The following is a 21,947-nucleotide window of genomic DNA, read 5'->3' on the forward strand; positions in this document are numbered from 1 at the left end:
ATTTTTAAAATAAAAATCTATATTAATTTAAAAAATCAATATTTATATTTTATAAATAAAAAATAGGAATTTGTCTCTTAATGTTATGGGAATAGGGGAGCTCTCTCCAATTATGCCTCATTTACGTCATGCATTTGCATCCTCGTGACAAATCATACGTTGAATTAGCAAATTGGGATGCTTATATCTCATAAAAGCATTACTTTTATATATATTGCAAATATACCTTTGCAATCCTATCAAAAAGAGATTTAAAACCTTAAAGCTATATTTGGTTGTGAGAGAATATAAAGAGAAAAAAAAAAGTGAAAGAAAATAAAAAAAAATTAAAATTATTAAATTATTTTTATATAATATTTCAAAATAATTTCATTTATTTTAACTTTTTTATATAAAGATTAAATATTTTTAAAATAAAATGATTTTTAATTAATTTTAATTATTATTATTTTTATATTTTACTGTACAACCTCAAATTAAATACTATCATTATTTGATTATAATTAATATTAAACCAAAACATTTTTTTTTTTTGAAATATTAATTAGAGTCCTAATTCTAATTAGAGTCCTTCCAAATATTAATTAGAGTCCTAATTCTTACGTTATGACAATTATATTTTGATTTTAATTAGAACAACCGATTCTCTCTTATATATAAATTTATGGGTAGCATAAACTTTTACTTATTGTACCAAAAAAAGAATTGTCCATCATCTTCTTCAACACCATGAAGCTCTCACAATTCTTTATCGTCTCTTTTATTTCAATTTCTCTTTTTGGATGTGTTAATTCACATCAAGCTCTAAAATACAACACACTTGAACTTCCTTCAGGGGTATCTGGCCCTGAAAGCATTGCCTTCGATTGTAATGGAGATGGTCCTTATACTGGCATCTCGGATGGTAGAATTTTAAAATGGCAAGGTTTGAAACATGGATGGAAGGAGTTTGCAATCACTTCCCCGTTCAGGTAAAAACTACTTGTAAATTTTTTATTCATTATGTTTAGTATATACTCACTTATAATTACATATATTTCTTAATAGATTTAAAAATATAATAATATATAATTCATTTTTTAATTATGTTGTATATTCATATTAATTGCATGACATAAAGTATTCTTTTAGTGTTCAATTCAACCTTCTTTGTAATTGTAAGTGTACATTTTATGTTGGATAAAAATGTATGAAAGTATTTGAAATAATTGAAGTATTTGCTTTTGTGCTTGATTAGGATTCCTAAATTTTGTGATGGATCAGCCAACCCTGCAATGGAACAAGTATGTGGAAGACCATTGGGTCTTAAATTCAATGAAGCAACATGTGATCTTTACATTGCAGATGCCTATTTTGGACTATTGGTGGTTGGGCGCAATGGTGGAGTTGCCAAACAAGTAGCCATTAGTGCAGAAGGAGTCCCATTTCGATTCACTAATGCTTTGGACATTGATCAAAACACTGGAGTTGTCTATTTTACCGATACTAGCACCATATTCCAAAGATGGTATGTATCATCAATTTACTCATTATATAGATTTTTTTTTTTTTTTTTAAGTTTGTCCATATAGTTATGATTCTCATTCCCATTTATTAACAATTGAATTTTTTAGGGCTTATGCAATAGCAATGCAAAGTGGGGATAAGACCGGAAGATTACTAAAATATGATCCAAGATCCAAAGAAGTGACGGTGTTGCTAAGAGGTTTATCCTTTTCAAATGGGGTTGCATTAAGCAAAGACAATGATTTTGTTTTAGTTACTGAAACGACTGCCGCTAAAGTCACAAGATATTGGCTCCAAGGTCAAAAATCTCAATTGAGTGACACTTTTACACGACTTGATGGATGTCCGGATAATATTCAAAGAAACATTCATGGAGAATTTTGGGTTGCACAAAATAATTGTGGAAGACTAGAACTAAAAGTTAGACCGATACGACTTAACAAAAAAGGGAAGATTGTGGAAGAATTAAGTGAAGATGTTGGCCCTGTGAGTGAAGTCCAAGAGAAAGACAATGGTTTATGGTTAGGTTCTGTGATTTTGTCGTATATAGGTGTGTTAAATTAGAATATTTTTAATTATTATAATATGCACGTGTCTTTTGAAATTTAATTTGATTTTATTGCATTACTTTGTAATTCGTAGTCTTATTTTTTTTTTTATTCACTTATACATTATATAACATACTTTTGTAAAGGTTTGAATAGATTTTCATTTTATAAATGCGACTCGGATGGATTAAGTGATTAACGTGTAGAGTATAGCACCTTTTGTTTTAATATAATATCTAATATGCTTTTATTCTTTGTTTTTAAAAGTTAAGAAATATAATAAAAGCCCCCAAATACGTTTTAACATTTGCAAAATGAAAAAGTATTTAACGTTTCATGTTCTCGTGATTTGTTCTTTAACTTTTATGAACATTTATTCAATAAAAATAAATAGCATTCTTTAACACATATCCATCATCTCTTCCTACATCTCTTTTTTTCTTTTTCTTTTAAAAATATTATTAAATATGATTTTGTTATCAGTATTAATTATACCAGACATGTTTAATATTTATAAGAATTTAAAAATCATTTATTTTTCTTTTAAAAATAATAAAATAAATATTTCAATACCACATGAATGAATCCCCAAATATTTTTTAAAAAATTTTTCTATAATTAATTTTTTAAATTTTTTTTATTTGGTTAGTCCTAACTTTCTTTAAATTTTCTTTTCTTATTTAGTGCATCAATGAAAATGTGTTTAGATAATGTCACTTTATTTGAACATCTTTTGTCATTAGGCCAAAAATAAAAATAAAAAATATATATAAAGGAAAAGAAAAAGGCAAAAGAAAAAACATATTATTCTAAATGATTAAGTTTAAGGGAAAAAAAACTATTAAGGAAAAAATTTAAATATACGTTAAAAAAAAAAAGTTCTCACATTTTTAAAATCAAAAAATAAAATCAACTATTCATGTTTTCCATCAAACAAATAAGAGTGTTGCTTCTCTAGTTAATATTTAAAAATTAATTTCTTACATAGAAAATAAAACAAAAATACATTCTAGAATGATATATTATTCTTGATGTACATAGGATAAGTCTCGGTTAATGTAGGATGTTCACCATAAAGCTGCCCAAATCAAACAATGTGTCCATAACACTCAACGGATCGCCAAAAAGGCAAATATCAGCATCTAATTTAGCAAGTCGACCAAAGAAGGGAAATTCCTTGGGATCCTGGTGATTGAGCTTCCTAAACATTCCCAGTTTAGCAAGTCGACCAAACTGGTTTGAGGCGGGTTGATGGGTTTTGGGTTTGAGGGTAAGTGAAAACACGTGCATGGGGAGTTGCATTGAACGGTGCCCATGCAGGGAACTGTAACGACATCTTGTTTTTCAGAATCCATGTATGAAGCTTCATCTTCACCCTCTGAAATTTGATCGAACTGGCCATGGTCTTCCGTGCTTCAGGAATCCTAATCCTCTGCATCTTTAGAATCACCTATTTCCATTTTCGTTTGCTCTACGGTTCTCTCCAGTTCAGATATATGCTGACTGAGAGCCTCACAGCTGCATGGCCACTATTTCGTTTGATCTTCATGCTGCTGAGAGCAAGATGATTCCCTTAGCGATTGAACAGAAACTTAACTATCTCAATATTGCCGAAACCAGGAGACACACGAAGTGGTGTCTATGCCATAACAGGATTTCGGGAGTTGTCCTGAAGTAGCTTCTGAAGGGTGAGGAGGTCACCGGACTAGGCACAGCCAAGTATTATGTTTGTAATTCAATACTAAATGTGTATATGAAATGAAAAACTTGACTAATTTTCATATTAAAAAAATTTAACTTTATTCATTAGTTATTTAAGATAAAATATTGTTAAAATTTATTATTTTAAATTATTATTATTATTATTATTATTATTATTATTATTTATTTTTAATAAAAAAAATTTACAGAGATGTTAAGATCTTCACGTTTCTAACATATATTAAAATAATATATTTTTTCTATAAAAAAAATATAATTTAATAACATTGATGCCCATTCCAAATGTATCAAGAATGGTTACCTTCCCAGGGAACTTCCTTGAGAAGGTGGCACTGCCTTCACGCTCGTAGAATCCAGCCCATTTTTCATCTTCAAAACCATCAGTTTTGTCACCCTCCAGGGCACGGTGACCATGATCTGTCACAAATCTATACTTCTTATAGAGTTTGGCCACGTATCCAATGGGTAGCAGAATGAAAGACATTTTAATTAGAGGGCTCGAATGTTCCTTTTTGAGACATTACTTCAGAATGATTTCTTATTTTCTTTATTTTATAAATTTATCTCAGATAATCTCTTTTTTTTATATTGGATTTTTTTTATTAATCCCCACTCTCAAAAGGCTATTATAGTTTCTAAAAACATATTAAAACAAAATAATTTAGGAGTCTTTCTTTCACTTCCTAAAACAAATCCTACTAGGAAAAGAACTCCTTTCAAATATTAATTAGAGTCCTAATTCTTATGTTATAACAATTATATTTTGATTTTAATTAGGACAACCTATGATTCTCTTCTTATATATAGAATTATGGGTAGCATAACCTTTACGTATAGTACCAAAGAAAAAATTGTCCATCATCTTCTTCAACACCATGAAGCTCTCACAATTCTTTATCTTCTCTTTTATTTCGATTTCTCTTTTTGGATGTGTTAATTCACATCAAGCCCTCAAATACAACAGACTTGAACTTCCTTCAAGGGTATCTGGCCCTGAAAGCATTGCCTTCGATTGTAATGGAGATGGTCCTTATACTGGTATCTCGGATGGTAGAATTTTAAAATGGCAAGGTTCAAAACATGGATGGAAGGAGTTTGCAATCACTTCCCCGTTCAGGTAAAAACTACTTGTAAATTTTTTATTCATTATGTTTAGTATATATTCACTTATAATTACATATATTTCTTAAATAGATTTAAAAATATAATAATATATAATTCATTTTTTAATTATGTTGTATATTCATATTAATTGCATGTCATAAAGTATTCTTTTAGTGTTCAATTCAACCTTCTTTGTAATTGTAAGTGTACGTTTTATGTTGGATAAAAATGTATGAAAGTATTTGAAATAATTGATGTGTTTGATTTTGTGCTTGATTAGGATTCCAAAATTTTGTGATGGATCAATCAACCCTGCAATGGAACAAGTATGTGGAAGACCATTAGGACTTAAATTCAATGAAGCAACATGTGATCTTTACATTGCAGATGCCTATTTTGGGCTATTGGTGGTTGGGCACAATGGTGGAGTTGCCAAACAAGTAGTCACTAGTGCAGAAGGAGTCCCATTTCGATTTACTAATGCTTTGGACATTGATCAAAACACTGGAGTTATCTATTTTACCGATACTAGCACCATATTCCAAAGATGGTATGTATCATCAATTTACTCATTATATAGATTTTTTTTTTTTTTTTAAGTTTGTCCATATAGTTATGATTCTCATTCCCATTATTAACAATAGAATTTTTTAGGGCTTATGCAATAGCAATGCAAACAGGGGATAAGACCGGAAGGTTACTAAAATATGATCCAAGGACCAAAGAAGTGACGGTGTTGCTAAGAGGCTTATCCTTTTCAAATGGGGTCGCATTAAGCAAAGACAAAGATTTTGTTTTAGTTACTGAAACGACTGCCGCCAAAGTCACAAGATATTGGCTCCAAGGTCAAAAATCTCAATTGAGTGATACTTTTACACAACTTGTTGGATGTCCAGATAATATTCAAAGAAACATTCATGGGGAATTTTGGGTTGCACAAAATAATTGTGGAAGACCAGATCTAAAAGTTAGATCGGTAAAACTTAACAGAGAATGGAAGATCATGGAAGAATTAAGTGAGGATTTTGGCCCTTTGAGGAAGTCCAAGAGAAAGATAATGATTTATGGTTAGGTTCTGTGATTTTGTCATATATAGGTCTGTTAAATTAGAATATTTTTTAATATTATAATATGTAGGTGTCTTTTGGAATTTAATTTGATTTTATTACTTTGTAATTCCTAGTTTTAATTTTTATTATTCACTTATACATTATATAATATACTTTTATAAAGATTTGAATAAATTTTCATTTTATAAATCGGTGATGGATGGATTGGATTAAGTGATTAACATGTAGAGTATAACACTTTTTGTTTTAATATAATATTGAATATGCTTTTATTTTATTTTTTTTTAAATTAAGAAATATAATAAAAGCCCCCAAATACAAAACAACATTTGCAAAATTCAAAAGTATTTAATGTATCATGTTCTCGTGATTTATTGTTAAACTTTTATGAACATTTTGATAATAAAAATTAAAAATAAAGAGCATTCTTAAACACATACCCATCATCTCTTTTTCTTTTTCTTTTTCTTTTAAAAATATTATTAAATATGATTTTGTTATTAGCATTAAATATACCAAACATGTATAATGTTTATAAGAATTTAAAATATAATTTAAAAACATTTATTTTTCTTTTAAAAATAGTAAAATAAATATTGCAGTACCACATGAATGAATCCCCAAATATATGTATTTTTTTTAAAAAAATTCTATAAATATATATTTTTTTCTTTTTAAAATTTTTTATTTGGTTAGTCCTTACTTTAAATTTTCTTTTCGTATTTAGTGCATCAATGAAAATGTGTTTTGATAATGTCACTTTATTTGAACATCTTTTATTTTTAAAAATATAAAGGAAAAGAAAAAGGCAAAAGAAAAACATATTATTCTAAATTATTAAGTTTAAGGAAAAAATTTAAAAATATGGTAAAAAAAAAATCTCACATTTTTAAAATCAACTATTCATGTCAATCTAAGTTTTTTCCATCAAACAAATAAGAGTGTTGCTTCTCTAGTTAATATTTAAAAATTAATTTCTTACATAGAAAATAAAACAAAAATGTCTCGTAGAATGATATATTATTCTTGATTTTTTAAACTTTGTGTGTGCAGAGTAAATGAAATTAATAACTTAAAATGATTTAATAACTTAATTTAAGTCATTATGTAAATTAAATATATTTGATAAATAATTTAATGGTGACCTAAAGTCAAACATAGTAATAAATAAAAATAATTAATTTATTCTTAAGTTTATATTTTTATTCTATCTTTTTGCCCTCATTATTTCAATAATCTCTTTTGCTATTCTACCATCTCCATTATTACTCAACTTTCTTCACCCTAATTATAATTTATAAAGATAAATATATTGATTTAATGATTTAAAATAAATTTTAAGTAATAAGTATTAAGTTTTATCAAACATCTACTATAATATCTAGAAACATATTAAAATATAACTTATTACAAGTAGGACTCTTTCTTTTAGAATTATGCTAAAAACAAACAATATTTATAAATGATTATTAAAAAAATAATTTAATTTTAATTCACTATGAGATTTATAAATTCTTTATTAATTAATAAACTTACAACCAAATCATGCTATAAATATAATTCCTTTGAATATAAATTAGAATGATAATTCGTATATTTAAAAAAAAAAAAATTGAAACAAGGTGCTATTAAAGTTACATTTTGATTTTGATGATGACCTTGAGTTTTTTTTTTCTTCCTGTTGTAATTGATAATTAAATATATAAGACTATATTTACCTGATGAGATAATATATGATATAATATGTATATCTTAAGATATTATATATCATTAAATAGGAAATACATATCCTAGGATATAATATCTTTGTATATTATATCTAACGAATGTGATAGCCCAACATAATATATTTATATGTTATGTTATGTTTATATTCAATTTGTGAAATGAATAAAATAATATATATATATATATATATATATATATATATATATATATATATATATATATATATATATATAAAATGTTTAAATATAAAAATAATATTACATTCCAATATTTTTTATTTAAAAAATGAAATTTCTCTTATATGTAACAATATTTATGATTAAAATATTTAAATTTTGTAAATAAATTTTTTTTATATTATGTTATTCAATGTATAAAAATAATTTATATATCATGAATTAATATTATTTTATAAATACTTTTTAGTATTTCTTTTTTAAACATAATTTAATTTATAATAACAAATTATTTTGTAAAAATGAGTATATAAAAAAATTGATTAAAACAATAAATTTACAATACATGAGATATACATATCTCATATCATATGATTAAGATGTCATATGTTGTAGAAGGAATATAAAAAAGAGAATGTATAATATATTAAACCACTATTCTTATTTTATGTTTAGTTGAAGATAAGACAAGATAAATAACGAAATCCATTATACTATTTCATTACTAACCATGTGATAAGATAATATTATATCCTATCTCGTGTGATGCCCAACCAATCGAACATGACCTAAGGCTATATTTGGTTAACGGGATATGAAAGGATATGATATAATATATATAACTTAGGATATTATATCCTATTGGTTAATAAGTGCATATTTTAAAATATGATTTCTAATAAAATATGATATCATTGAATATATATATATATATATATATAATATATATATATATATATATATATATATATATATATATATATTCTATTAACATAATATTTTTAAGTAGCATAATAAATGTGATATGTTATATATATTATGTTTATATATAATTTGTGAAATGAATAAGAAATAATATGAAATATATATTATTTTCATTGTTTAAAATAAAAATTATATCACATTCCAATATTTTCTATTTTAAAATAAAAAATAAAAATTTCTTATATTTAACAATATTCATTATTAAAATATTTAAACTTTATAAATAAAAAAAATAATTTATGTTATTTAATATATAAAGATAATTTATGTAACATATATTAATATTATTTTATAAATATTTATTTAGCTTTTCTTTTTTAACCTTAAATTTAATTTATAATTAAAAAATGACTTAAAAAATGAGTATATAAAAAATAAAAAATAAAAAATTATAATATATGAAATATCTCATATCTTATTATGAAATTAACATCTCATTCAAAAATTGAAGTTTTCTATTATACTTATCAACACCATTTGAAAAAGAAAGTATGTAATCAATTTATTAAGAATGTAAGTTCGTATGGTTGTGAGAAACTTATTAACAATAAATTTATGAAAAATGAAGACCAACTAGAAGGGTACGAAAATAAGATCCAAGGATCAAAGAGGCCATTGTGGTGCTAGGAGAATTATCATTTTCAAATGGGATCATATTAAACAAATGCAATAGTTTTCTTTTAGTTACTCAAATAACCACCACAAAAGTCACAAGATATTGGCTTTAAGGTAAAAAATCCTAAATTAGTGAAATTCTGCATAATTTATATAATATACGAAAAAACATCTAGATTATATTTGATTCTAAAAATTTTGAAGGAAAATAGAAGATAAACAAAATAAAAAAGAAAAATAAACAAAAAGAAAAAAATGAAGAAAAATAACAAAATAAATTTAAAAACAATAAATCTTTTATTAATATTTGAAAAAAAATCTAGATTATGTGGGTATTTGATTAACCAACTTAATAACTTAAAGTAACTTAATAATTTAATTTATGTCATTAAATAAATTAGATATATTTGGTAAAATAACTTAATAGTATAATTTAAAATCGAAAATAACTTTTAAGTAATAAATAAAAATAATTAATTTATTTTTAAGTCCATATTTTTATTTATCTTTTTATCCCTATTTGTTATAATTAGGATTTTTAAAAAATAAAAATTATAATATGGAAATTACTTAGAAAATAGAGACATGTTAAATCCACATTTTTATTTTTATTTGTTTTAATTATTTTCACGATTTTTTTTATTATTTCACGACCTCCATTGTTACTTGACTTCCTTTGCCTCAATTATAATGTATAATGACAAATACATTAATTGATAATTTAGAATAAATTTTAAATCAATTTTATCAAATAATTTTAATATTTAAAATAATAAGTTTTAAGTTAACGATTTAAGTATAATTTATTTTAAAATTAATTTAATTATTAAGTAATAAGTATTAAATTTTACTAAATATTTTAATTTGATTTTACAAAATTTAAAGAAAAATGAAACAGAAACAAAAAGAAAAAAAAAGAAAAAAAAAAAATTTAAGAAAAAATAAATATTTTATTAATATACTTTAGAAAAAACTATTATGATATCATTTATTTTGATTATCTTTTATTAATATTTCATCCAAATCATATTTTTGTAACTGTTATTCTATAATGCGAAGAAGTCTTTTTAAACTTTGTAAGTTGTAGCTATCAATAAATGTGACGTGTTCCAAAAAGACCGTATAGACCTGTCAGAATCCTAATAATAATAATAATAATAATGAAGTAGACATAGAGCTTCAACATGAGGCGGAATGGCGGTGCATACAAAACGTCAAAATCTTAGGGGCAATTAGGAAAAAATGGAGAAATTTTGGGGCAAAGAGAAACGAAACCAGCGTATATAATGAAAGGCCTTAGGCTTCGAGTTCGGCCTCTCCAACTTCAGATTTCTCTCTCGTCAGGTCTCTCTTTCTCTACCCGTCGATTGAGATCATTTTCTAGGGTTTCTTCGTTGAATTATCAAAATGTATTTCTTGTCTATTATCATACTATTTGTTTTCAGTGTTTAATTTGGGCTTAATTTTGCCACTCATTGTGCAATTCCCTTGTTTTTTCTTGTATTTTTAGTTTATTTTCTGTTTGGTTGGTGTGAAACCCTGATCTGATTAAAAGAAAACGAGAACTAAACCCGCGCGTGGCAAATACAAATTCTTGGAAAGGTGAAATAATGAAGCATTCCTAGGTTTGTTAGTAAATTATAGAATTTGATTTCTTTGTTGTTGATCACATGTTAGTTGTTTGTGTATAATTTTTTTGTATTTTTTTTTTATATATTTGGGCTTGATTTTATTTTCCCCTTTTTTACTGTTTGGCTGCTTTGAAACCTGAGCTGAAGAAAGGAGAGGAAAAACTGAAACTTTTTGAAAGCCCCAGCCCCCCTCCCCCACCCACCTCCCCACCCCACCGCACCACACCCGCTCGTAAAAAGCCTTTATGATATTGAGTTTTTTTTTTTCTTTTCATTTTTAATCACTTTTTGCAAGTTGCATATGGAAACATTGAACAGGACAAATGAGTTTTTTTCTCAACTGGAACAACAGCTCACATTTTCATTCTGACCCTTTCTCACCTTGTCATTACCATACTTACCTGGTTGATATTTCAAAATAATTTGCTTAATGTTCGAGGTTGCAGATAACATTTTTGCTTTTCTAATAAATCAAATGACTGAAATTTTTTCCTCTCTAGAAATATGGGATGGCAGGTGTTTCCAACAGTTTTGTCCGGCCCAATGAGAACTATTGCTTCTGTAGTTGTCACCATTTGGAGCTACCTTTTTTTTATGCATTTGTTTTTTTAAATTTTTTGATAGGCAAACAAAAAAACCATGTATTGATAAAAAAAACACCTAGAAAAAGGCACACCAAGCATTCTTATTATGTTTTCTTCTAAATCAATGATTTTCATGGCGAACAAATATTTCTAGGGTTCATGCTGTGAATGATGAAAATGTGTCTTGCTTGTGGTCATATATGGTTACCTATTTTTTTTTTTCTCTCTCTTTTTTTTTTTTTTAAATGAACTCTCGGGTTTGGTTTCTCTGGAAACTAACAAATTTTAAAAGGTTGAAATAGTCAAATAAATTAAATTTAAATTTAAATTGAGTTTCATTTTCTTTAATTTTCTGGGGGGTTAAAAGGAGTGTTACGAGAAAATCTTGGAAAGAAAAGATATTATGCTTTTTATCGGCTTTTCATTGTTGAAGTTTCAAATTTCAGTGTTTGGATATGTATCATTTTCATTTCTGTCTTTCTTGAAGAGGAGAAATTAGAGAACCCCGTACTTGTGTTGTCATAAAAATGGGTCCCTTTCAGTCTCCCTAATCAAACTTTTAGACAAGTATTCTTGGATTTTCATTCTCTCTTTTTGCTTGTTGATGACACCCCCCTTCCCCCTCTCTCTTTGCACTTTTTATCTATTATAGCAGTTTTGAGGATGTTTTCCCCTATTTGAGGCTTTTATGGAGCATTTTTTTCAGCCATCTGATTATTTCTGGCCCATAAATCATAATATTATTTCCTAAGATTATCGTCAGCAACTCAGTTCCTGCTGTCAATCACAGCTAGTTAGTGTTTTGTTCCTGAAATCAAAAACCTTTTGTTTCGTCAAAGTTTTTGAAAAAATTTGAAGTACATTTAGGAAGAACAAAAGTTTAAATCAACATATTTTTTATTTATCTTACTCGGTGAAGACAACTGCTTGTTTATTTTCTGTTCAGTTTTTTTTATCTGTTTAATAGTTTTTATTGAGGAATGTTATTAAATTTAAACTTTTTTTGTCTTTTTTTTTTATTCAATTTATTATTCTAATTCTAAGTGATTAGAGTTTGATCCATGCTACTTGATTTAGAGATTTTGTTTATGGTATATTACTTTCGTATATTGTTTCATTATTCAATTTGTGTCCTTCATCTTACAAATTATCCTACTCATCTAAGTATCTTATCCAATTGTGCAACATTATATCATTAATTATAAATATGTTGATGAGGCTTATATTGTTTTACTTAGTATATTCAAAACTAATATTTTTATTAGCTACTTTAATTCATTACTTTTGAAATTCACTGGGGCTGTGGCCTCATATCTAACTTTTCACCATGCTAATATAGGGTCCTATGGTGTCTCTGTTAATATTATGTATTAGTTTTGACATAAAGCGTGTTGATCCATCACAAAGTGTCCTTGGGTACTTACATTTTCTCCAGGAGGTATTTATTTATTCTCAATTGTTGGGAAAATTAGCATTAGCTATAACATTGCTATTTAGTGTCTTCCAAGTGTGAAGCAAAAGCAAATTCTAAAGACAGTTGGGGAAGTGCATGCAGGCTTTCATATAGCATAGAGAATGAGCTACTTATGGTCCTGATAATTAGTTCATAAACCTTTCTGTTTACAGGTGTGGAGAATTGTTTGACCATTAATGGGTTCCACCAAATCTAGTGGTGTCTAATCTTCAGTGAATGTTCCATTAATCATCTCTGCTCTTTCTTCCATGTCATCTTTTTCTTCTTTGCCTCTTTCTCTAGCCTTGTTTAATTTGTTGCATCTCAATTATTTGAGTTGGCAATACGAAACCTAGGCATGAGCTTGGGTTAAACCTGAATTAATTTTAGGTCATCTTAGTTCCATGGAAGTATTGGAAGTTGTTTTCATTTGGATGATTTTGGATAATGTTCAAAGCTTGATTAAGCATGACTTGGTTTGTAATTGAGGCAAAGATTTTACCGTTGTTGGAAAGCTTGGTTCATACAAAATCTTTGGGTATCCATAATCTCTTGGTTGAAGGGAATTTAGCTATCGTTTTATAGTAGGTGCAACAAGAGAGTGGGAGTTTGATGTTTGGTTATGCTAGATTGTTGATTTTTTTCGTTAGAGAATTGGGCTGAATTACTTGCTTGTATAAACAGATAGTTGAATTGGCTAAGCAAGGTGCATCACAACTAGGAGTCTTGTGCTACTGTCCTCTCTTAAGGGATTTCATGTTACCTCTCTCATTCTCTTTCTAGGTTGTTTCATATTGTCTTCTCTCTGTTTTCTTTTTTCTCTCTCTAGGGGGGTTTCTTGATGCCTTCTCTTTGTTTCTTATCTCTCTATATAGGGGATTTTGTGTTTCCGTCTCTGTCAAGGGAATTTCATTCTACCATTGTATCACTCTCCCCCTCCCTCTCTCTTTAGGGGATTTCTTGCTATCCTCTCTCTTTCTCTCTCTCTCTCTCTCTCTCTTTCTCTCTCTATGGGATTAGGGTTGATTAATTGTGGGCAATGGTTTCTTTGTTTTTTTGTGGATTTTTTTCCTTTTGCCTTTTGGCATTCTGTTTTTTCATGTTAATAATTTTTTGTTTCTCATAGAAGGAAAATGTGTTTTCCATAATCAAACATTTCATGACCCCCATCAAATTCAGCAGTTAATCCCTTATGAACTAATGCATGTAAACAAATAGCATATCATTCCCACTAAAATGGAATGTCTGAAGAAACCATCACATATCTTGATTCCTTTCTACTAAGAATCTAGTCTAGTGTTTCCCTCTATTCTAATGGTGGTAAAGGAGGTAGAGAATGATGCAAAATATTTTCATAATGCAATTCTCAAAAAATAACTTTTCTACTAAGAATCTAGTCTAGTGTTTCCCTCTTTTTTATTTGTTTCTCATTGAATTCTAGATGGTAGTTTTCCCCAAGTAGTTGGGGTACAAAGTTCTATTGTTGTTTTTGTTCTTTTATCATATTATTTACCTAGGTTGATTTTTTAGACGGTTTTGTCTATTGTTGATTTTTTTAGAGTGTCATAATGATTCAACCATATGAGAAGTGATTGTGGCTCAAAGTCATGATTCTCATGTTCAAGAATCTGTGCATTTTGCCATTTGATTTGAGGCTTAATTTAGTTGAATTATTTTCGTGGTTGGTAGAAGTCTTATGAGCTGCCTTTCCAATTCTCACATTAGGAAAAAAAAATGGGGAATATAAGAGCACGTACTAGAGAGTGTGGCAGTCGACGAAAGGTTAGAGCATCTCATCGTGCTGCTGCTGCTGCTGCTGTACCTGAGGGCGGTGAAGACCGGATCCTCCAGATGTTGGAGCGGTTGATGAACTCCGTGGACCAGCTTCGGGAGGAGATAGCCATGGGCTTTGAACGTATGGACAACCGATTTGATGACATACATGCCCTTGTTCAACGTATGGGCCAGAGATCAGCCGCAGGAGAGTCGTGGGTATCTGCTCTGCCCGGTCCAAGCTTCAGGCCGTTCCCTCCAGCAGACCGTTCGAGCTAGATTAGGGAGGGACTTTATCGTTTTGATGTGTGTGTAGCTCGTTTTTATATTTTGCTTTGCTATAGTTGATTTTGGACATCAGATGTAAATATTGGATGACGACGTTATCTATAGGTTATATATCTGCCTCATTTTCATACATTTTTTTTTCAACTTATCTAAATTTTGTGACAGACCACAATTAAAAAATAGAAGATTGTGATAATGAGCAAAGTCCTAGGAAAGATAATAGTTTATGGTTATGTTATATGATTCAACTACACATGGGTGTGTTAGATTATCATTATTTTTAGTCAACATTATGTTTTATATATTACAATTTTTTTTTTAAATGTAGTTAAGAATACTATTATCATAGCTTTTATTTTTATTATCTTTTATTAATATTTCATTCAAATCATATTTTCTTTAGGGCTTGTTTGGTTCCCAAGAAATTTGAGGGAAAATATGAAAAAAAATAAAGAAAAATAAAAAATAGATTTCAAGTCAATGAATAATTTTAATATATATATATTTAATTATATTTAATTTTTTATATATATTTTAATTCTGTAAACCAAATATAATCTTAATGAATCACTTGGTAGGACTTTTAGGCCTTGTTTATTTTTAAAAACAGTTTTAAAAAATAGTTTTAAAAAGTATATTTTAAAAACCTTTCTATGATATTTTGTAAAATAAAAATATGTTTGAAAACTTAAAATGTTTTTAATTTATGTTTAATATTTTTAAATATGTTATAAAAATAAATTTTATATTTATTGCTTTATTTTTAATTATTTTATACATTTATATAATTATTTTTTAAAATAATTATAAAAAAACAAGTAAAAATAATTGAAAACAACTGACCGATGTTAAATTAAGAACATAAAATAGAAAATGTTTTATTGGTTTTCAAATATTTTTTTCTGTATTTTGGTTTCAGAGAGTAGAAACGGTTTTCAAAAACATTTTTTAAACAGACCCTTAATTTTCTTTTGGGCCTAAGTGACAACCACTATAATAATAATAAAATTTAGATTAAACTTCGGCATGGTCGTATATGAAAAATGTCAAAAAGTGGAAGGGTAATTAGGGAAAAAGAAAGAAGTTTTGGGGGGCAAAAATGTAACGAGACCAGTGTCTATAGAAGAAGGCCTTTGGCTTGGAGAGTGGGCAATCGAAGCTCAACCCTTCTCGGCTCTGTGCTCTCCAAATTCTGATTTCTCCCTCGTCAGGTCTCTCTTTCTCTCTCTATCCATCGATTCAGATCATTTCCTAGGGTTTCTTCGTTGAATTATCAAAATGTATTTCGTGTTTATCATCATATATCTGCTATTTGTTTTCAGTTTATAATTAGGGCTAGCTGATTGTGTTTTCCCCTGATTTTCTCATGTATTTTTCATTTATTTTCTGTTTTATTCTGTGGAAATTGATCTGAATAAAAGAAGGCGAGAATTGTGTTCCTTGTTTTTCTCGTTTGCAGATTCTTGAAAAAGTGAAATATTGAAGTAATACGCGGTACATTAGGAGTATTTCTAGGTTTTTTAGTAAATTATGGAATTTTATTTCTTGTTTTTATTCACATGCTAGTTGTTTGTTTATACTTTTTATGTATTTGGGCTCGATTTCGTGGTTGAATTTATTTTTAATGTTTGTTTGCTGCGAAACCTGAGCTGAAGAACAGAGAAGAAGAACTGAACCCTTATGTTCGATCTATTCTGGTTGGTGGGAGTAAAATTTAATTTTACAAGGTTGAAATAATTAAGATAAAAATGGCACCAGGACTTCTCTCTCAAAATTTCTTGAATCGTGATAGATGATGAATTTAATTTTCTATCTTCTTGAAAACTGCCTGCCTACAGAATCCTTGCATTTTAGAACCTGAATCCATTATTATTGGACAGGACATATGAGTTCTTTCTCAACTGGAAACAACAGCTCACGTTTTCATTCATACTATTCCTCAATGGAAACTATATCCTTGTCATTGCTACATTGCACTTGGTTGATATTTCAAAATAAGTTGGTGTTATGCTGCAGGGTTGCATCTAACCTTGATTTGTAGGAAACTTTGCCAAATTATGCAATGATATATGTCATACTATAGGACCTGTTCTTTAAGAAATGAAATGAATGGAATTTTTCCCTTCTATGAATATGGGAGGGAAGGTGTTTCTACCAATTTTTGTAAGCCCAGTAAGAAGTATTACTGCTGCAGTTGTTACTATTTGGAGCTACACTTTTGTTATGTTTTTCTTTTAAATCAGTGATTTCTGTGGGGAACAAATATTTCTAGGGTTCATACTCATCAAAAAAAAAAAAAAAATTTCTAGGGTTCATGGGGTGAATTATGAACATGTGTTTCTTGCTTGTGGTCATATATTAGCTACTTGTTTATAATGTTTTTTTCTCTAGTTTTACAAATTAAGGCTTGATTTTTGGGTTGATTGTATTGCTACCTTTTTTTTTTTTTAATTTATTTATTAATGGTCTCTCATGAATTGAACTCCTATATTAAATGCAAATTTTAAAAAGTAGAAATAGTCAAATAAATTAGATGGAAAATTAAAAATTGAGCTTTTCACTTTCTTTAATTTTCTGGGGGATTGAAAGGACTTATGTGCAGTTGTATTGCTCAGAAAAGGAAAGGGAGCATTGTATCTCTTACTGGCTTAGTTGTGTTAAGTTTCAAGTTTCAGGGAGTGGCCGGTTTTTCAGGAATGTAGAACATATTTTTTTTTTGTCTTTCTTGAAGTGAAAATAAAGAACACCATTTTTTTGTTCTCACAAAAGAGGGTCCCTTTTGGAGTATTCTCTCCCAAACCAATCTTCTAGATGAGTATTCTTATATTTTCATTCTCTCTTTTTGCTTGCTGATGGTCCTTTTCTTTTTTTGGCTCTTTTCATCTGTCTAATAGCAGTTTTGAGCATGTTTTTCCCTATTTGGCATTTTTTTTCAGTCATTTGAGTTTTGAGCGCCCACAAATCATAAATTTTTTTTTCTAGGATCATTGTTTGTAACTTTGTTCCTTCTTTGAATCATGGCTCTGTTAGCATTTAATTCCTAAAATCAAAGCTTCTGTTTTTTCAACTGAAAAATGTTGAAGCACATTTAGGAAAAGCAAAATGCAATTCAAGATAATTTTTTATTTATCTTACACAGTCAAGACAAATGCTTGTTTATTCTCTGTTTCATAGTTTTCTTAAATAGTATTCTTACATTTACATTTTTTTCTCATTCTTTTTTATTTGACTTATAATTCTAATTCTAGGCATTTACAGTGAGCTACTTGATTTAGAGATTTCATTTATGATATATCGCTTTCAGATATTGTTTTATTATTTTAACTGTGCACATTATATTATAAATTATCCTACTCATCTAAGTATCTTTTACAAATTGTGCAGTAGTACAGCAGTAATTGTAATTATGTTGATGATGTTTATATTGTTTTAATTAGGTAGTTTATTTTTTTTTATTGGAAAAGGTAGTTTATTTTCAATATCTAATATTTTTATTAGGTACTTCAATTCATTACTTTCTAAATTCTCTCGGGCTATGGCCTCATTTATCACCTTTTACCATAGGCAATCTGGGGTCCCATGGTGTAACATTGTCTTTGTCAACATTGTGAATTGGTTTCAATGCTAAGCAAGCTGATCTTTTGCAAAGCATCCTGGGTACTTGCGTCTTTCTGTAGGAAGTATTTTTTTTATTCTCAACTTATGGATCTTGTGGGTGCAAAAATTAGCTATAGCATAGCTACGTAGTGGCTTGCTAGGGTGAAGCACAAGCAAGTTCTAAAACAAGATCAGGGAGCATGTGTAGGCTCTCATATAGTATATAGAATGAGCTACATAATGGTCTAGATAATCGAGTTCATAATCTTCTAATTCACTATTATGGAGAATCTTTTGATCATTAAAGCATTTCATCACATCTAGTGCTGTCTGATCCTAGTGAATGTTCCATTAAAATAATCATCTCTGCTTATCTTGAAATGGAATAGTTTGCAAAAGTTTGATTTACCTTTTCTCAACACCTGCATTTGTAGTCATTCTTTGTTTCTCCTTGTTTCCTTTCTCTCCTTTGCCTCCTTTTTCTAGTTGTGTCTGTGTGGCTGTGTGGCTGTATCTCAATTATTTGAGTTGGCAACAGGAAGCCTAGTCTTAGACTAAGGTTAACTCCAAATAAACTTAGGTCATCTTAGTTCCAATTAAGTGTCGGAGGCTTTGTTTTTGTTTAGACAATTTTGGATGATGTTTTGGCTTGGCAATAGAGGCAAATATTTTACGAAGCTTGGTTCAGACAAGATCTTTGTGTACCCATTAGCTCTTGGTTTGAGGGTATTTAATCGTTGTTTTGCCATGGGCATAACTGGAGAAAAGTCACATGGAAATTTGATGTTTGGTTATGCTAGATTGTTGATTATTTTGGCTTGAGGATTGGGTTGTGCTTATTCTTCCTGTTTGTCTAAAGAGACAGTTGATCAATCAGCTGAGTGAGGTGCATCACAATTAGGAGTTCTTTTTAGGGAGTTTGATGCTGCCCCTGTCTCTCCTGCCTCTTGCTCTTACACTCTCTTTTTTGGGGGATTTCATGCTGTTTTCTCTTTCTGTAGGGGATTTTATACTGTCCTCCCTCTTTCTCTGTCTCTTGCTCTCTTTATATATATCATGTCACCTTCTCTCTCTCTTTCTTTCTCTCTCTCTCTTCCTGTAAGGGATTTCATGCTGCCTCTCTCCCTCTCTCTCTCTCTCTCTCTCTAACCACCACCCCCTCCCTCTTCTGGGGTAACTTTTTCATTTTTGTTTTGGTTTTCTATTTGTTCATATTAATACTTGTTTGTTTCTTGTGAAAGGGAAATGTATTTTCCATTATAAAATATTCTATCAAGCCTTAATTTACATATATTTTATCTCTATGCTAAGACTATACGTTGAATTAGCTGTGAGAGTGTTTTGTGTGTACTCTAAAACATGTGATGACCCCCCTTAAATCAACATTTAATCCCTTATGAACTAATGGATGTAAACAAATAGGACATCCGTCTACTTAAATGGTTGGAATGCCTGAAGAAACCATCATATATCTTGATTGCTTTTTGCTAAGAATCTGGTCTGTTATTTCCCTCTATTCTAATAGAGTTAACTGAACTAGAGAATCATGCAAAAAAATTTCATATTGCAGGTCTCTGAAACTAAGTTTTATCTTGATTCTATGGTCTAGTCTTCCACTGCCCTCTGCTCTGCTTCATATTGCAATTTTTTTTTTTGGAATTATTTTCAGTGGTTAGTAATCTTTTTTAAGAAGTTGTATGAGTCTCCTCTTCAATTTTTATATTACAAAAAAATGGGGATATGTAAAAGCACTGAAATCATAATTATGAGCCAGAAACTGCATGATGAAGTAATTATTACACAGTAAACACTTTAGCAATGGTATCCATGAAAGTGAACATTTTAGGAATTGATGGTAGCTTTATTCTAAGCTCGAGTTTTCTAGACACTCATTTGTCTCTGTTTTTGAATTTCATATCTAAATTGTACTTATTTCTTGTACCTTCTGAGCTGAGAACTTTGCTATTCCATTGTTGTACTCTTGACAGACTTATTTCGTTTCCAGTGTGATACAAAATGTCTCGGAGGTATGATAGCCGTACAACAATCTTTTCCCCTGAAGGGCGTCTCTACCAAGTCGAGTATGCAATGGAGGCCATTGGAAATGCAGGGACTGCGATTGGAATCCTGTCAAAGGATGGTGTTGTTTTGGTAGGTGAAAAGAAGGTCACTTCCAAACTCCTTCAAACCTCGACATCAACAGAGAAGATGTACAAGATTGATGATCATGTAGCATGTGCTGTTGCTGGGATCATGTCTGATGCCAACATCCTTATCAACACGGCCAGGGTCCAAGCCCAGCGCTACACCTACGCTTACCAAGAGCCAATGCCAGTCGAACAGCTGGTTCAGTCTCTATGTGACACCAAGCAAGGCTACACACAGTTTGGTGGGCTTCGACCCTTTGGTGTTTCGTTTCTGTTTGCAGGCTGGGATAAGAATTTCGGGTTCCAGCTCTACATGAGTGACCCTAGTGGAAACTATGGTGGATGGAAGGCTGCAGCAATTGGGGCAAACAATCAAGCAGCACAATCAATGCTTAAACAGGACTACAAAGACGACATCTCAAGAGAAGACGCAGTTCAGCTGGCACTGAAGGTACTGAGCAAGACAATGGACAGCACGAGCCTTACTTCGGACAAGCTGGAACTGGCTGAGGTATTCCTCTCTGCCTCTGGGAAAGTTAAGTACCAGGTATGCTCAGCCGACGCCCTGAGCAAGCTGCTGGTGAAGTTTGGAGTGACCCAACCAGCTGCTGAGACCTCTTGAGGGTACTAGATACTGTATTTTGGCTTAAATGCAAGTTTGAGGTTTACTTGGATCATTATCTATCATCAGCAGGATTTTGAATTGTATGCTCCATTTGGTATAACTTTGTGAAACACATGATGGATTATTGTGCTGAAAGCAACTCTTCCTTGTTCATGGATTGGAACTTTTAAGCTTGCTTCGTAGCTAGTTAGGTCTAAATTAATTGTTTCTTTTGCAGCACTTGGAAGTGATCATCGTGAAAGCGTTTTTAATCTACTAGAAACACTGGCAAGGGGAATTATTGAAACAGTTGGTGTTTGATTATAACTCGGAATCATCAAGGGGATGAGAAAGGAAGGGAATTAAAGGATCAGGATTAGAAATTCCATTGAAATATTTACGAGATTATCTTGTAAACATGGAAAATGGAACGAGAATAAAATTTGGTTTCTTTTCAAGATTTTACTGGCACTGAAAATGAATTAAAATATTCAATTGTCTTTATATATTTATTCATTTTATTTTCAGATTTATAATTGTGGAGGGGAAAAATTATAATTAAATGATGGGAAATGATGTGAGAACACTGAAACTCATTACCAAATTTATTACATATTTTTTTTTTTTATTTTTAGC

General features: G+C 29.4%; 3 protein-coding genes across 6 annotated transcripts; all 3 read left to right on the forward strand.

Moving 5' to 3' along the window:
* The first annotated feature begins 4,651 nt into the window (after positions 1 to 4,651).
* Positions 4,652 to 5,952, forward strand: LOC117923892 (protein STRICTOSIDINE SYNTHASE-LIKE 10-like). The gene is made up of 3 exons (XM_034842386.1): positions 4,652 to 4,887; positions 5,161 to 5,430; positions 5,535 to 5,952. The coding sequence occupies exons 1-3, from the start codon at positions 4,652 to 4,654 to the stop codon at positions 5,950 to 5,952; spliced, it is 924 nt and encodes a 307-aa protein (XP_034698277.1).
* A 4,553-nt stretch (positions 5,953 to 10,505) lies between these two features.
* On the forward strand, positions 10,506 to 15,095 carry LOC117923281. Of its 3 annotated transcripts, XM_034841507.1 has the most exons (3): positions 10,506 to 10,578; positions 14,489 to 14,490; positions 14,628 to 15,095. In XM_034841507.1, the coding sequence occupies exons 1-3, from the start codon at positions 10,521 to 10,523 to the stop codon at positions 14,952 to 14,954; spliced, it is 387 nt and encodes a 128-aa protein (XP_034697398.1). In that variant the 5' UTR covers positions 10,506 to 10,520; the 3' UTR covers positions 14,955 to 15,095. The 3 variants fall into 3 exon arrangements, with proteins under 3 accessions (XP_034697398.1, XP_034697399.1, XP_034697397.1); XM_034841508.1 differs by lacking the exon at positions 14,489 to 14,490 and having other exon boundaries at positions 10,507 to 10,578; XM_034841506.1 differs by lacking the exons at positions 10,506 to 10,578; positions 14,489 to 14,490 and adding an exon at positions 10,586 to 10,643.
* Positions 15,096 to 16,110: 1,015 nt separating this feature from the next.
* On the forward strand, positions 16,111 to 21,505 carry LOC117924297 (proteasome subunit alpha type-4). Of its 2 annotated transcripts, none has more exons than XM_034842897.1 (2): positions 16,111 to 16,174; positions 20,549 to 21,505. In XM_034842897.1, exon 2 carries the CDS (start codon positions 20,577 to 20,579, stop codon positions 21,327 to 21,329), a length of 753 nt encoding a protein of 250 aa, XP_034698788.1. In that variant the 5' UTR covers positions 16,111 to 16,174; positions 20,549 to 20,576; the 3' UTR covers positions 21,330 to 21,505. The 2 variants fall into 2 exon arrangements, with proteins under 2 accessions (XP_034698788.1, XP_034698789.1); XM_034842898.1 differs by having other exon boundaries at positions 16,119 to 16,174; positions 20,566 to 21,505.
* The last annotated feature ends 442 nt before the right edge of the window (positions 21,506 to 21,947 follow it).

This window comes from Vitis riparia, chromosome 10 (assembly GCF_004353265.1).
Source record: "Vitis riparia cultivar Riparia Gloire de Montpellier isolate 1030 chromosome 10, EGFV_Vit.rip_1.0, whole genome shotgun sequence".
NCBI lineage: Eukaryota > Viridiplantae > Streptophyta > Magnoliopsida > Vitales > Vitaceae > Vitis > Vitis riparia.

Bases quoted from the DNA above. Each gene is read 5' to 3' on its own strand.
- LOC117923892 (XM_034842386.1), top strand. From the start codon at position 4,652: ATGAAGCTCTCACAATTCTTTATCTTCTCTTTTATTTCGATTTCTCTT. The intron at 4,888-5,160 runs GTTCAGGTAAAA...GTGCTTGATTAG, and splicing joins GAGTTTGCAATCACTTCCCC to GATTCCAAAATTTTGTGATG. The intron at 5,431-5,534 runs GTATGTATCATC...AGAATTTTTTAG, and splicing joins AGCACCATATTCCAAAGATG to GGCTTATGCAATAGCAATGC.
- LOC117923281 (XM_034841507.1), top strand. From the start codon at position 10,521: ATGAAAGGCCTTAGGCTTCGAGTTCGGCCTCTCCAACTTCAGATTTCT.
- LOC117924297 (XM_034842897.1), top strand. From the start codon at position 20,577: ATGTCTCGGAGGTATGATAGCCGTACAACAATCTTTTCCCCTGAAGGG.